This window comes from Lichenostomus cassidix, chromosome 1Aa, assembly GCF_008360975.1.
Source record: "Lichenostomus cassidix isolate B80296 chromosome 1Aa, HeHo_3.0, whole genome shotgun sequence".
NCBI classification, from domain to species: Eukaryota; Metazoa; Chordata; class Aves; order Passeriformes; family Meliphagidae; genus Lichenostomus; species Lichenostomus cassidix.
The window spans coordinates 28126810-28143444 of NC_139480.1; the positions used below are offsets into that span (position 1 = coordinate 28126810).

Sequence of the window (16635 nt, forward strand, 5' to 3'; positions counted from 1 at the left end):
ACAAATTGTACTTTCTGACTGCTACACAGAGACCTTTTAAGTAGATCAATATACTGTGTTTTTCTTGGAGTGTCTTTAGATTTTTTTAATTAAACTTGTATATATTAAAAAATTACAACCACACAAAATCTTTCATTCACAGAGATGTTTATTTTTGTCTTCAATGTTTGTAGGGAATACGATTTCACTACAAAAGTGTCTCAGAGAAACTCCATTCAAAGTCTAGGCTTAAGAATGAAGGGAAAATATACTTTCAGCTGTACCAGTCCTGAGCAAAGTTTAAAAAAAAAATTTAAAAAAAATCCTCTAGAGATAGGAAGCAGCACCAATTAAACCAGAGGGACTCTCACTGATATCTACTTATGCTTTCTTTTCTGCTTGAGAATTGGTAAAAACTTAGGTAGGAAGAATTATTTTATTAGAATGTGGACATAAGATTCACAGTCCCAATCTCACACAAAATGCCACACTTTTTTTTTAATAGAGTCCAGGGCCTCAGATTTACTTTCCATTAAGTAGTCAGGACTGCTAACAGCAAGACTGTTGCCCCCATGGTGTAACATTTTCTCTTACTCAAATTGGTAAATAAATATTTATTTAATATATTTCTTTTAATAAATATTTATTTCCTATTAACATCAAGTTCCTGAAAAGTTACATTGTTCTTAGAAGTATACTACTCATAGCAGTTATAAAACTTCTGATAACATCAGGTCTCAAAATAGTTCAAGTGGCTTACAATCTGTCTCTTGTTTCAGTGAAAGGATTTCAAGCCATTGGTAACACTCGGTACTTAACAGTTGGTTTATCCAGGACATTCAGATTCAATCTGACAAAGTAAATACTTCTAAGAGTCAGAACAGAAAAGGCACTTACTCATTTTGGGGAAGACACCTGGCAGGTAAGATCTTTATTTTCAAAATAACAAGCCCTTTTTCTAATAATAAAAACCTTAAAAAACTAGTTGGACAAACAAAAACCCTATGAACAAAACCAACTTAGATACCCCTTCTGAAGAAAGGTAATACTGACCTTGATTGAGAAACTGAGAAATGTGAAAGCATCCAGAAATACAAGTTTTATTCACATCTGTGATATTCCAGTAGACCATCACAGCTGACTAGAAGAAAAAACCTCCTCTAAAGAATGTATGTTTTAGAAAATTGAAAGCCTCAAAAATTCTGGACTGTTTCTTATTAGGTACTTGTATCGACAATAAAATGTAAGATTCTAACGTGTATAACCAGGAACATCACCTTGGTTATAACTGAAAATATGTGACTTCATCCAGAGTACATCTTTTACCAAACTTCCTTGCAATTGAACCATTGCCTCAGTGATGCTCTGTGTAAGGCACTTAGTAAATTTTAGGAGCATCTGACAGTACTGTTGGTAGTTTTGATTTGTTTGTTAGGATGCTCTAACAACGCTTCAAGATTAACAGGTTAAGATGTGGAATAATCACTGAAAGCAGCCATATGAATTACCAGCCACAAAACTCTTCAGAAGCCTCATCCATTCTAGTCTGGGCTCTTACTACCCTTGCAACATAAAGCTATCCTTTGCTTAGCAGTCCAGGACCCTTTAAAATTGTATAGTGGCTAATTGTATGAGAGGAATTAATTTTGTTCCCAACTAACTCTTTCATCAAAACTTCTGCCCTTTCAATAAATAACCTGTATCCAAGAGTGAAATGTTCATGGTATTTACTATTCAATTCACAAAACCCTACATCTTTAGGCAAAAAGTCACTGTACCAACAGGTATCAAGAATTATAAAGCAAGACATACCTCTAAGAAGTGTGTGATACTGCCTCCTTCCAATACAGTACACAGAGATAGGAACACTAAACAGACAAAAAAGACAAAGAAGCCATTATATGGCTCTTCTAGGGATTATTCTGACAATACATTTTCTTGTTCTTCCTTCCCCCCTCGTTATCCTTTGTCTTTTTGTTGGATTACGGGTTTTTGAAGGTGTTTGACATTTTAGAAACAGAAGCTGCCTACTCGGAATTTCCATAGATAAGCTGAGAAAGCACTCAGTATCTGCATGCTCCTCAGCTCTCCTTCTCCAGCGGGGACTAAGAGCATTTCACTTGGCAACAGTCTGCTGCCATCAGCTGGAAAGAATTTTGCTTATTTTGCCATGTTTGGAAGCCTCCCAGCATAGAATAAGACCATTTGCAGATGTGCAGATAATTGGCATCCCAGAATGCTAGGTACCTCAGAATGCTTGAATAGTACAGAATCAGTGTAACTAAGTTTGCTCAGCAAGAATCTGTTCAGTATGTCAATTACATAGAAGAAAAGACAACAGTGAAAAAAAATTTATATTGACCTCTAAGCTCCACACACTCTTATTCTGTAAGACTATGACAATCTTACAGAAACCAAAATATAGTTGAAGAACTGGGAACTGCAGTCAAATTCCCCACTTACAAAAAGCAGGCATAATAAATTACCTCAAACTCGCTGCATCGACTTATAGTAGAGATGTACTTAAAAGAAACATAAAAAAAAAAGGGGACAAGAAGGAATCAGAATGTGTTTTCTTCAGAGGTGGGAGTAGCGATAATAAATACATGTAACCTGAAGAGATTTCCTTTGCCTAGATTAATTCATAGCTGAAGGCTGTTACAAGCAAGAGATGATCAATCAGATGGCAGATTTTCATGCTTGGAGATCTGTGCCATCAGGAACTGGGCTTGACATTGAAGCATTTTCATTTATTCTGTGCAAAGAAGGCTCAGCTTGAAATAGATTATTCATGGTTGGCAGTTACATATTAGATGCATATAAACAGCAAATTAGATCTCTGTGTTCCCCGAAGTGGATATTCAGAAAGAGAATAGGCCTGATCCCTCACTTAACAGATGCAAAGTGATTGAACATCTCCATTCTTCTTTAGTGACAAATACCTGGGACTATCTTTAAACAAAAGAGAATTTGCAGTTTGTAGAATCTAGTGAGCTTGGGAAGGGGGTAAAGAGCCACATTTCATTAGCCTGGATTCCATTTCCTTCTTCTGCATACTTTTGCTTCTTCACACAGAAGAGGAAAATTACATGCACATTGTTAGCAGGTTATCAAAAAATACATTAAATAGTCTCTTTTCCTCAGCTGTCTTCCCAGTAACTCCAGTGTAAGTTAGAACTCCATTGGTCTACAGCTACATGCCTTGAAAGGTTGACAAAGCATGTTCCCCTTGCTTTGACCAAGATCAGTGTTTACACACAGATGTGCTGTTTTGGCTGGGATAGTTAATTTTCCTCACAGTTGCTGGAAGGGGGCTGTGTTTTGGATTCGTGCAGGAAACAGTGCTGGTAACACAGGGATGTTTCAGTTGTTGCTGAGCCCAGCTTACACAGAGTCAAGACGTTTTCTGCTTCTACTGTCCCACCAGTGAGGAACCTGAGGGTCTACAAGTTGTGAGGTAACAGCCAGGACAGCTGACCCCAATTGACCACAGGAATATCCACACTATGTGGTGTCATGCTCATCATATAAAACTGGGGAAAAAAGAAGGAAGAGGGGGATATTTGGAGTCACTTCTTCCCCAGTCACAGTTACTCATGCTGGGGCCCTGCTTTCCTTGGAATGGCTGAATATCTGCCTGCCCATGGGAATTGGTGAATGGATTCCTCATTTTGCTTTGCTTGCATTTATAGCTTTGGCTTTACCTGTTAAACTGTCTTTATCCTAACCCATGAGTCTTCTGACTTTTACTCTTGCAGTTCTCTCCCCCATTGCACAGAGGGAGAATGCACAAAGCACTATATGGTACTTACTTCCAGCTGGGGTTAAATCATGACAGAGAACAGTGTAGACTACACATTTCCAGGAGGCCTAGATCCTGAAAACATAGTCCTCCTCAAATATTCCTCTCTCTGCCAAGATATGCCATAATTTCTACAAAATAATTAATTCTGGAACTACTTTTTGGACTATTGTTACTAAACAATGTTTTTCTGGTGGTAATTTACTTTTTAAACACATGGGACAAGGAGTGATTAGATAATGTTACCATTTTGTCTTTAACAAAACCCCAAATAGGACAGCAATCTCTTGTGATCATTGTTAATCATTAGGAGCTATGGAATATGCTTTTGCCCTTCATCTTCCAAGTTTAATTTCTTAAAAGTACACCTAAACTTCATGTGCCCATTAAACTGTCTGCTCTTAAAATTTGTCATCAGCAGACAGAGTAAGTTCATTCTGCTGACTTTTATCTGTCCCCCACAGTAAAAGGTGCAAGATTAGGATTAAATACATCAGAGATTCAGTAATATATAGTAGTGGTTTGTTTTCCTTAATTTTCACCAACACAGTTAAATAGAGGCTGTAAGCAGCTTCTGCATTACTAAGACTCTAGAATCTGAAGCAAATTTGTTTTTTCCCTGCATTTTCTTTCACTGTTTGAATCCAATGGCACAGTTTAGGCAGGGGGGTCACACACCTGGACTCCTAAACCTCATTCAGAGACATATCACCATCTTCTGGTATAATGTCTTAGGAAAGTCATGCAAACATCACTTGCTGTTGGATAATAGCATTTTACAGCAAGTGTGCAGTTTACCATTGCTTGTACCATTCACTCCACTCTAGACAGTCACAATAATTTCTATAAAGAACTGATTTGTAATTAACTTGTGAGATACTTTTCCAAGTTTAATTTAGCGGTCAAATCCTGTTAATTCCTGTTTAAACATGGGTTCTTTAGATGTCAAACTAAGCTCTATGTCTGATTGTTGTTTTAGACGAGTCTTCTAAGTACCTTTTAACAGTTCCTCCCTCTTTTTAAAACTTTGACAGCACAAAAGAAAACCATCTGAGCTTCCTCAGTTTGAGTGTTTTACTGTACAGTTTTTGCTCATTTGAAGTTACAAGCTTTCAAACTGAGACTGCTTTGACATAAATTGGGGCATAATTTCAGATTAGGAAAACCGCTGAAAGCTCAAACTGTATTTCCAGCACACCCAAATCTTAACATTGAGATAGAAGTAGGCTTTTGCAAAATGCCATATTTGAGTGACTGGTCCACTAGCCAAAACCAGCATTAACTTCTTATTTTACCTATCTTATTCCTGAGTAAGCACAGGCTAATTTTACCACAAGTATAGCACTTGCTGTTGCCTTTGGAGAAATCAAATGTAAATGCTTTTCTATTTCCATACAGTTTCTGATGTTTAAATGGAAGTATACCCAGACTCCCTAGTAGGGAGAAGAGCCAAATAAAGGCATGTCACAGAAAAAAACCACAAACAGATAAAGAACCCTGGATAAAAAGTACTCAACAGACAGTTCCATGCCAAATCAATCCCATATAACAAAGTAAAATCAATCAGCATAATGTGGGAAACTGTCAGGCTTTCGAAAAAGGATAGAAAAAAAGTAAAGACTCTAAAATGCAAGATGTGAGGTTTAGAAGACCTGCCTAAACAGTACGGTGAACCAATAGGAACAAAGTCTAGAAAGTACTCTCTTGCATGGCTACTTGAAAATGTGCTATTCATAATATTAAAAAAAAAAAGTAAAGTGCACAAATTATAAAATCAAAACATTTTTGAGATTTTACAATCTATGCCCCAAAACACCAAATATCTAGATAAACACATAATAGATTAAAACTTCAGTCATATTCTTAGTATCAATAATGTTATAATTTTTAAGGTAATTTATTTATTACTACCTGCTCTGTTGGAATCAAGATTTTATATGGCGTAATTTAACCTGCTACTGAGTAGAAGAATTTTTGTTTATCTCTAAGATGTAGATTTAAATTAATGAAAAAGAGACATCAGTCTCAACTGTATATTTGTTCTTTTTCTTTTACCACCTATAATTAATGGCAAAGTTAGGAAGAGAAGAGACTGAATTACTGTACACTTTATCAATGAACTATATATACTTAATTTTCCCCCATTTCTCCCCTCTTTTGCTTTCTGAAACCAGACAATCAATCAGCACATAAAGGAACTCATATACATGGAACACTATCACACTTGTCTTTGTTGGGCCACCATTTCATGAACATCCCAGGATGTATGGCTGTTGAAGACTGGTGCATATATAGATTTAACAAATAACAGTTCTATGCAGAGATCAATCACAGAGAAAAATAGCTAATCAGAACACATTACAACATTAAATTTTCACTTTTTATAAATGGAGTAAAGATGCTTTTAAATATATTTACAGTTAGAAAAAAGGACTTAGGATTACTACAAGTCAAAATTATTTAGAAATTATGAAAGTGAAGTTCATTTAACTTATATTATGAACAGAGTCAAATGTAGTATTTTGCTTAGAATTTGTCTACTCTGCTGTCAGTATTGTCTTATCCCTTAAATCACCAACAGGCAAAAACTTAATTTTGCTTAATGCTAAAACAAGCATCATTGCAATCAAACTCTGGCAACCTAATTGTTCAGTTATAACCACCACAGCTTTTTAGATCCTAGCTGACTTCCATCTACTTGTAGAAGAAATTGCTCTTCAGTTATCTTGTTCCACAAAGAACTGTGAGATTTTTGCATTCTTTTTGACAACCATACTTGTAACACATTTTTGAGATTATTCTCTAGAGACAGTTGAATCATAGTAAAATCCACTCCATCCTTCCTTGCAAGCCAAATGGCTACTTAATTCTGAAGATAGAGTCCTCATGTTGGCAGTGCTGGGTGGTTTATTCACATAAACTTAAATACAAATACATTTCCCATTTAGTCAATTACTGGTAAAAGATTACTATTTCATTCCAAGGAATTCTGAAATGTGTTAACATTCATTATGTTTTAAATTAGAAACACATTTCATAAAATTTCTTGCAATGAGATTTGCTATCCTTAAACTGCATACTTTAAACAGTTTCAGCTCTTTTGTAATCCATTACATCAGTATATTCTGCAAATAGTCCCACCTAAAAATAAAATATAAAAAAATAAAGTTGAGAAGCATGTTCTTTTAAAAACTAGTGTATGTTATTCTGAACACTAGCCTGGCCCCAAAAACATTTAAGAACTTTAAAAAGCATTGTTTTTACAGATACTAAATTTGGCCAGGTAACAGCAATGAACAGACATCCTATTTAGTAAGATAAAGCAGAATACATAATAAACAGGTCAGTAGTTATCCATCTGAAATAGCCTATAATTAACATTTGATGTCTAAAAAGTTTAAACAGCAACACCAAGGAATGAGGTATGTATGTTCTCAGATATCACATCAGACTCTCATTTTATGCAACTAACTGTATTTCACAACTAGCATCTTACAAAATAGAACAGTACCATTGTGCCTGTAGAAGTACTGCATTAAAAACAGAAAAATACATTACTACAAGAAACCACCAAACATCACAATTGTCAGGGGCTACAAAAATCCATAGTTGTAAGCTGTTAAGAAGACATATATGTTGGTAATAATTTGGGGCTGAATTCACTACCGAGAAGGTCCATCCAACTTTCACATGGGCTTAAAAATATTTTTACTTTGAATGAAAAAGAAAAGGCTCACAGGAGTGTAAGTGCACTATCTCACTAAAATAAGCTAAATGGACTTCTGTACTGAACCAGAATATATAATTTAAAATCTATACATGAATTTTATGTATGTATCAAAACACTTATTGGTTGTAAACAAAAATGCAGAATCTGTATTCACAAAAATATTTTATTGGTAATTTTACATAATACCAGATGGTATTGTAAATAGTTCTGCTCTGTATCAGTATATTGCTAAGTGCGTAAATGTTGACAGTTTATGCCATCAAGTAGGATACTGAGTCTTTTTTCAAATGATTTATGACATAATATATTCTAATAGGCCAATTCAGTATTAAAGAAATTGATTCAGGAACAAAAAAAATAATAGAATTGTTATTTCCTTATTCTTGTGCAACATCTGATATTCCTGTACTGAAATGATAAGTGACAGTGTAACACTAGAAAAATCTGGGGCAAGGAAACAGCACTAAGTAGAAATGAGAACTGCAGTTCTGCTCTTTTTAAAGCTTTTCCAAACTTTCATATTTCCAAATAGTTTTTGCCAAATGCATCACCATCTGAGGTTAAGTATTTGTTACACAACACAGAATACCAGTGTACAGCGACAATGCAGTACTTTACCTGAATTGCAAGGTTAACTAATCAATGCTTAGAATGTGTTTTCTATTTTGCTTGTAAACATTACAATAAGTGTTTTAAGTGTCAAAAAATATTGGTAAAACCATCAACATAATTCAGTAACAGTAATCTAGTAAAATGTGTCAAACATTGGCAAAAATCCATACAAATGTTTCCTTTAATAACATTTTTCCTATTTAACCACACCAAGTACCAGCAGGTGTTTTTAAGAAGATAATTATTATGAAAATTCTGTTGCAGCAATAGTTGATTAAGTTGATCTTTGACTTGCATACATATAACTATGTTTCACAATTCTCAAATAATACATATTTAGGCAGCTTGAACTATGTTATAAAAATTTAAATTCAGTACATGCCAATAGTAGAGACTCCAAGAGTTGTGTTAGAATTCACTAAACTAAAAGTGAAAATGGACATATCAATAACACTGCATAATGAACATTCAAACCACATTTTCATGGCACCCTTACATATGAAGATTAAAAAGTTGGTCTGAAGATGCTTCATAAGCATTTGTAGATTGCATTTAAATTATTATTGAATCACAAAATAAGCTGAGTTAGAAGGAACCCAGAAGGACCATTGAGTCTAAATCCTGGCCCTGCACAGGACATCCCCGAGAGTCACACCATGTGCCTGAGAGCATTGTCCAAAACTTCTTGAACTCTGTCAGGTTTGGTGCTACGACCACTGCCCTGGGGAGCCTTTTCCAGTGCCCAACCACCCTCTGGGGTGAACCTTTTGTGGTATCTAACCTAAACCTTCCCTGACTCAGCTTCATGTTATTTGTTTCTACCACTGCACTTTTTTCTTTTTTTTTAATTGCATTACGTTCCAGTCAACATATCAATTATGCATGACTAATCTGTCATGAAAATGTGGTAACAGGTGATGGAAGTTATGTATTTGCATGTTTTGAAGAGAAGAGACTAAAGAAACTGGAGGAAATAAACTTTAATGAGATTCCCCATTCAGCGATGACACTTCTCCTCTGGGTGAAGATGACCTGGACATTCCCCTCTCTGTGTTGTCAGAGCTAGAACCACTCTGACTGTGTTGATCTGCAGAAGCAGCACTGGAAGTAGGTGGTGACTTAGTTTTCTCCTTAAAGTCTGTAATTATGACTGTCAGATCTCCAACGGTAACTTCCAAATGCTGAGCGCTACTTCGATCCACATTTTTCAACCTTGGCCTAAATAAAGCAAATAATCATATTAAAAGAACACACAACATCTTATTATCTTGTCTCCCTCCTACTTTTTAGGAGCTCTGGAGAACAAAAGTGCATATAAGATTTCTTTTTGCAAGATGTAGTATGTAGGAAAACAAGGCACCAGAAGTATCAATGAAGTGTTTCCTAGTATGTTTTACATTGAAATAGTGGAATGTAACACATTATGTTCTTCTAAATCTATTTAGAAGTTGACATTATTCATAATGTCACTGTGCAGCAATATTTATGCTGCACACACAGTCTTTACTTTTAAAATCCAAGTCTTCATTGTGACTATGCAAAGTTACAAATTTGATCCAGCAAAACGTCCATCTCAGCAGCAGCATGAATCAACATTTCTAAGTAGAAAACAGTGTTCAAAATGAAGATGTTAGTGTCTGTCTTTTGAATTCAACAGCACAGTGTTAACTGGCAGCAAGTGTTACCTCATTTCAAAATCTCACTAGGACTACTAACATACTATTTGAACTGGACTTTCTGCTCGCAGTATAAATCTGGTATCCCTGGCATATACTGTTTTAAATTATGCAGAGATAAATGTTACATACAGTGTTGACTGGGTAAATTCCTTCATCTAATCTTTCAACGGTTTGATTTTTCACAACAAAAAGAACTAAAGAATAATTTGACTTAGATTTTGCTATGATATTTTTGCTAGTGACAAGCAAAGTACTTCCAATTTAGTTCTTTCCCATGACCACCATGTTACCTGACAGCTGAATTCATACAAGCAGTTATGAACAGCAGTTTGTGCATTTAACTGACTCCCCAGCTATCACTAGCTCAAGCTGCAAAAGAATAATGACATCACAGGTTCACAGGTGTGATAACAGCAAAGCCCTAAACTTTACCCTGTCATTTGACTTTGAAGTAGAATTGGTTCCTATTCACTTCAGCTGAAACAACTTATGCCTTTCCTCCACTAGAACTGGACAGTCTTTGACATCATGCCCCCCCTGAGGCTGAAGCAGTGTGACTGAAGCATTTCAGAAAACTGAAAATCTGCTGCTTTGCAACATGGGAATAGAGAGAAACTTTGGAATTATCAACCTGGGCAAGTGCTGTACGTGGAGCTTATTAATTGTATTGAATGTGCATGAAGATTTTTATGGTTGTTTCCAGCAGTAATATACAAATTTTGAGGCAAAAATAAAAGGATATCCTTTTCCCAAAGAATACTGAAGAAATTTGCTTAAACTAATGAAGCACTCGTAACTTACTGTTCTACCTAGTGAAAGAATTCTTGGGGGGGGGGGGACTGTTTGAAGTATTAAAAAAAAATTTAAAAAGCAATTCTTAATGCAAGGTAATGCAGGTATTTTGGTCCAATATTTTATCTTAGCTATATTTTGAACTTCCTTATTCTTACCTTATCTCACTTTTTGCATTTTAACTGTACTATTGCAATTGACCCGTCAATATTTCAATTAATAATTTTTAATGAACTTAACTAAAGCTCACTATGCTAACGTCAAATGCTTCGTAACTTAAGTTCTTCAGCTGCATGAGGCAAGCTTGTAAATTTGAGTATTTAAAAAAGAAAAAAGGAAAGGAAAGGAAATAACATCTTAGTGTCCTTAATCCTAACCATAACCATGACTTTCCTAATGACTGCTTTCTCTTGACTCTCAGTCTCTCCCTTGTTCTGATCCTAATGATCCTATTTCAGGCACAACAGAAGCATCTGCTACTTCTCTGCATAAGTAATCCCAAAGGATATTTCTTGGCTGGGCTACTTTGGAGTGCTTCCAAAAAGTAAAAAAAATTAAAAAAATCAATAGTTCCTCCTACATTTGCTTAGACTACATCTTATATACTTCTCACCTTTTTTGGCACAGCATTCTTGCCACAATAACTTTATGTTTAGATTGTAATGAATTAGGGGTTAAACCTGCTGCTTTTGTTTAGCAGTGTGCACCCTCCTTCCTGACAGCAAGATCAAGGCTTTTACAACTGCTTGTCTGTACTGTAATATTTCATGTTTTCAGATCTAAAAGTCCTTTAGCATCCCAGTGTAGCATAGAGGCTTCTGTCACTAGGTAATACACATACCTTATCCTGTCACAATGATTTATATCCTAGTTCAGCCCTTCAAAGCTGAAGGGTTCTACAAGGCTATCAAGTAACCAAGTTACTTGCCCTACTCGTCAGCAGTCTGCTACTGGTTCTCTCTCCTCCCACTACTATTTTGCATGAAAACTAGTCTCTCCCATCTCCTCTCTTTTCCAGAGATTAATATCATCAATTTCCCTATCAACAGTTTTGTATGGTGTGAGAAATACTTCCATAATCCTTAAAACAATACCCTTAATAACCCTTAAAAAGTCTTTCTTGGTTTCTCTGTTCAGCTGATCTCCATCTTCTGGCCACAACTACATACTGCAAGTCTTCTTTGTATTTTACAGACAACCTAAACCAATGGAAACTTCACACCAATACATAACCTGTTTGCCACAGCACTTAGAAAGAAGTAAAATTAAAGAACATTTTAAAATTTTTGTTTGTAAATAATGTTTTACCAATACTGTAAAAGTTTCTAAATTTTTACCTGGTTTTCTTATGACTGTTCTTTTTGCTTGTTGTTTCCTTTTCACTTTTTTCCTTTTCTACTTTGTCTTTTTTCTCTTTCTTTGATTGTGTAGGGGGCACAAATTGCTGAGGAACCTGTTGTGCAACCAGCTGAGAGACAGGTCGAGGTTTCCTGTGTGCACATATATACAGACAAGCATAATGCTTAGATTCTGCAAGTCTCAAACTGTCTACACTTCAGGTATTAACATTAATCATCATTTTAAGAAGAAATATTGTTTAAACATATCTTGCCACTAATACTTCATTAAGATAGCATATAAAATTTAAAACCATTATAGCCTTTGGTTTCACTTGCATTATCAACAAATGAGATTTCCTTTTTTTATTTTACAGGATTTAGAGACCACACTTTGCAATGTGCCCTCTTCTCCCAGTTGTCATATCCAGACAGAGAGCTCAGAGTGAGCTCCAAAAGACAGTGCTTCCAGGTATGACTTTACCACCCACTCCCAGCCCCTTCAAATGCTGCACTGGTCTGTTTTGAGTGTGCTCCAGTACCGAAGTACACAATCCATATCACAAAAGAGAAAAAGCTGACCTTTGAGGTATCAGAGCTAAAGCCATTGTTGGCCTTATTGAACAAAATTTAAGTGTTTTCAGCTCAAACAAATTCATTGGAGGCAATAATAAATCCTGTTGTTTATCAAAAAACATGTAGTTTATCATGTTCACTGGAAAAAAATATCCTGCATTAATATTAGTAGGATATAGTTGTCAGAACACACATACTTTGGAAGCTGGCAACAGAAACATACATCCACATTCCATCAGTACACACAGTGAAGGTTTCATTTCCAAGTTTTGATCCAAACTAAAAACCAGTGTGGGAAGAGCAACAGCAAACAAAAGAATTAACAGTTTATTATTTGTACATTTTCCAAAATATTATTTTGAAATTGATTAATTTTTTATTCAGTTTTGTATTGGAGTAAAACGATTCTAGTTTGAAATGAAACATTTTACTCATTCCATTGCAAGTGTATTTATTTGTTCTGTAGTTTGAAATTAAAAAATTTCAAATCATGATATATAAAATAGGTTCTGTTATTAAGACTTTGAGGATGTAGATTTCTTCTCCAAAAGAATGCTTACCCTACCAAGCTCTTGGGTTTTGTTAGTTAGATTGTGACGTTAGGTTTTTTAAAATAGAAAAAGCACAAATTATATGCACCATGACACTTCAAAAATACAAAACCATTATTAAAGCAACAGAAGCTCTCAGCTCACACACATACTTAGTTATCCCAACCCACAGGATCACACTACTGGCACTTCTTGCTTAGGTGAAGAAATGAGAAAAATAACAAAAGCAGAAAATCAATGCAGCTCCCATTAACAAGTTATATTTTCAGTAACTATTACAATAGTTCAAGTTACAGAGTGAAAGGCAAATTACAAGAATTCATAAAGTGTGGGAAAGGCAGCTAATATAAATCAGCTGAGATTTCATGAGTCTTCACAGCAAGTTCTTAATGAATTAAAATAAATTAAGATACTATTAATAAATTGTCAACACAATAGAACTTTAGGGTGAAAACTAGACTACCCCTTACCCACTCGTGAACTAAGCTACGCTGACTCATGAAGGGACAAAGAACAGGAACAAATCACTTTAGTGAAAACTACCATCTTGTATCAACTGAAAACTACATAACTTCAGGATTTCCAGGAGAGCACTAGGACCTTGCAAAGCACACAGTGTATCGAGTCCACAATGAACAGCTGAAATGGACTCAACGGACTACAAATGTGTCAGTTAACAGAGTATAATTTTTAAGAAAATTTGTCTGAGAATTGTTCTGACCTTTTGTCATAGTACTTCATAACTGAGCAAGAACCACCAAGGTGTAATTGATGCACAAGCTTATAATTTCAGGTGGAAAACACTTGTGATATACAAAGAAAACTGATGATCTGACTTAAATTGAAGATTGCTCCAGGAGATAGGGACACCATTTCTCATGACAGTCAAGTGACAATCCCATCATTACTACCTAGTGACCTGAGTGAATAATCTGACATGTTACTCATGAACTACAACACTAGTGAACTTGACACAGAATGAATTGCTTCCCAGGACTGTGGACAGCACCATGATTATGGAAACTTGTTAAAAAGGTTAGCGGGGGGGAGGGGGAATCTTAGACACATAAATTCTCAATTTAGAGTAATTTCGTTCCTGAGGGCAAACCAGGTAATTTCTATTAGAGTACAGCCAGGAAATTAAACTTAGTTCTAAGTCCTAGGTTTAGAACTTCTTTTCCTAATATCATAAAACAAATGAGACCAAAAAAAAAAAAAAAAAATCTTTGCAACATGGAACAGAAGTCAGTAAAGAAAAAAAAAACACAGAGAAGTCATGTTTTGGAAGATGCACTAAAAATTAATCAAGAAGTCCTATGTGGCTTTGCTGTGAGAAGAGATTCCACTCAGTTATTTTATTCCTTCCATTAAACAGACATCTTTTTGTTGTCAGTTTTTTCTATAGCTATCAGTTATATCTCTGTTAAATTTTATTATCTGCTTTGTCACATCCCAGTTTATTAAATGAGGCATTCAATGTTCTTATATTTTGAAAAATCAAGAAAAATAGTAATTCATCTCTCTCAACACCAATAATGCCATTTAAGCACTCAATTTTTTTTTCCCAGGTATTCAAAAGGGGCTAATGAATTGCAACCAAGTATTTTGCAAGCCATGCTGGTGTCAGGAGATAACTCTGTTACACTCGTGAAGCTTCAACCTGATAGAATTGTTCCTGCTTAGTGGTAGCTGAATCATGTCATTCAAGCATGAATAAATTCATACGGAAAAGGCTACTTCAGAGAAAATAAAAGTACTAGAAACTATCCCTGTAACAGGAACTTGATTTTGATTATTTGCCAAAACACAACATTTTAAATTCCTGGTTTTCAAAATCAGTTAGTTAAAGACTCCTTGTAACACACTGCTACAGATTAAGTAGATACAGACAATGTTAACACTGCCTTTTGTTTATATTTATGATAATTTGCTTTTTAAGAATATTCAAGAGCACCTGAGCTAACTGATGTTTAGAAAGAAGCTCTGTGATCTTCTGCATTAAGATTACAAGTATTTTTGCCTCTATCACTGGACCACTATTGGACAACCAGTACTGAGCAATTCAGAACTACAAGCAGAGCCAGCCCTTAAAAGCTTTTTATTTTTCTTAGTAATTCCACTTTGGTCATTTGAAGGGGAACACTAAGAAAGAAAGGCATACACTATTACAGAAGAAAAGAGTTATCAATTCTTTCCAACAGAGGTGAACTTTATGCTTTAAGTAGCCATACCAACAAACTGATTTACTGAGCTTCCACGAGATCACTAAACATCTCTGAATATTGCACCTCTCCTTCTCTACTACCTAGTTCTCCTCTTCAGACAGTGTTGCCTTTCTTCTAAGTTGACATCAGCCGTACTTCAACCTACACTTCTATTCCAGCTTCATCCATTACAGTTTTATTAATTATCTAATCAAATGTTTTTTTCAAGGTCCTACATATTTCATAGTCTCTTCTAAAAAATTAGGAAAACTAACAATTTTGGGTTTTAAACAGCCAACAGTCATTAATACAAACATACAAAGATAAAGTTTTTGTCTTCTCTAAAATTCCCATTAGTGCTCAACTACAAAGATGTCAACATTTTAACTCTAGTCTTCTTGTTGCAGGATGTGACTTCATTCTATCTTACAGGGTTTGATCTAACTGCTGATTTAGAAAGCATATTTACAGAGACTGCAGAGACTTGTCTTTGCTTTAGGTTTTGTGTGCAGAAACTCATTCAATACCAATGCCCTCAAAGAAAGAAAGTATTTAATATTGTGAAGGATGAACTAGTTCTCATTGCTGGCATTCTTTAAAAAAAAAAAAAAAGTCTTTATAGCACAGCAATTTACATGCCTAGAGATGAAAAATACTCCAGAAAACACACAGTGCACTAGACCACATGATATCTGGAACTGTTGCCCTGAACCATTTCCATGTCTCAGTGCTCAACACGGTACCTTCCCACACATAAATAATTTTGGACATCTCACAGCAGTACATGCTTCCTTGATTTCCCTCACCTAGTATTCACCAATAACCTATGTTAATAGCATTTTGACTAACTTGATACAGTGAATAACTTGGTCTCATTACAGTAAAGCAGGTCCATTTTGAGAACCAAAATAAACAAAAAATTATCTATGTACAATACTAATGACCAACATACGAACAAGAAGTACTTTAAACTATCAATTGCCTGAGTTGTGCATCAAACATGCAGACAATCAAAATGGATTAATGTCGAAGCATTTTGGGGTGTAGCTGAATTTAATTTATACTTTATATTTTCACAGTGCTGCTTCACCAGCCATCCTAAGTCCAAAAAGCTCTAATGTGTCCTGCACTGCTCAGAGCATAAGCTCCAATTCTGACAGACCTGAACTACTTATCTGTCAGTCAGCTTTAAGTTTCATCTGCTATGGTCTGGAAACAAGCACGATGGGGCCAGCTGTGACAGTTTTTCCATGAATCAATTCCAAGTCTACCTACATCTCAAGAGAGTCCTGCATTAGCATGAAGTACCCCTGCATGTAAAGTTGGGAGTAGATTCGTCCATTTGGTGCTGCATATCCTGAACACCCACAGCC

The 16635-nt window shown here is 35.4% G+C and overlaps 1 protein-coding gene across 1 annotated transcript in view; it reads right to left on the minus strand.

Annotated features, from left to right (window-relative positions):
* Nucleotides 1–130: 130 nt before the first annotated feature.
* Nucleotides 131–16635, minus strand: part of YAF2 (YY1 associated factor 2) — a 32010-nt gene continuing 15505 nt past the window's right edge. The window contains exons 3-4 of the mRNA XM_085043447.1: nucleotides 11932–12084; nucleotides 131–9341 (exon numbers count right to left, since the gene is read on the minus strand). Coding sequence (XP_084899573.1) covers nucleotides 9104–9341; nucleotides 11932–12084 — 391 coding nt within the window. The 3' untranslated portion in view covers nucleotides 131–9103. The remainder of the gene's footprint in view (nucleotides 9342–11931; nucleotides 12085–16635) is intronic.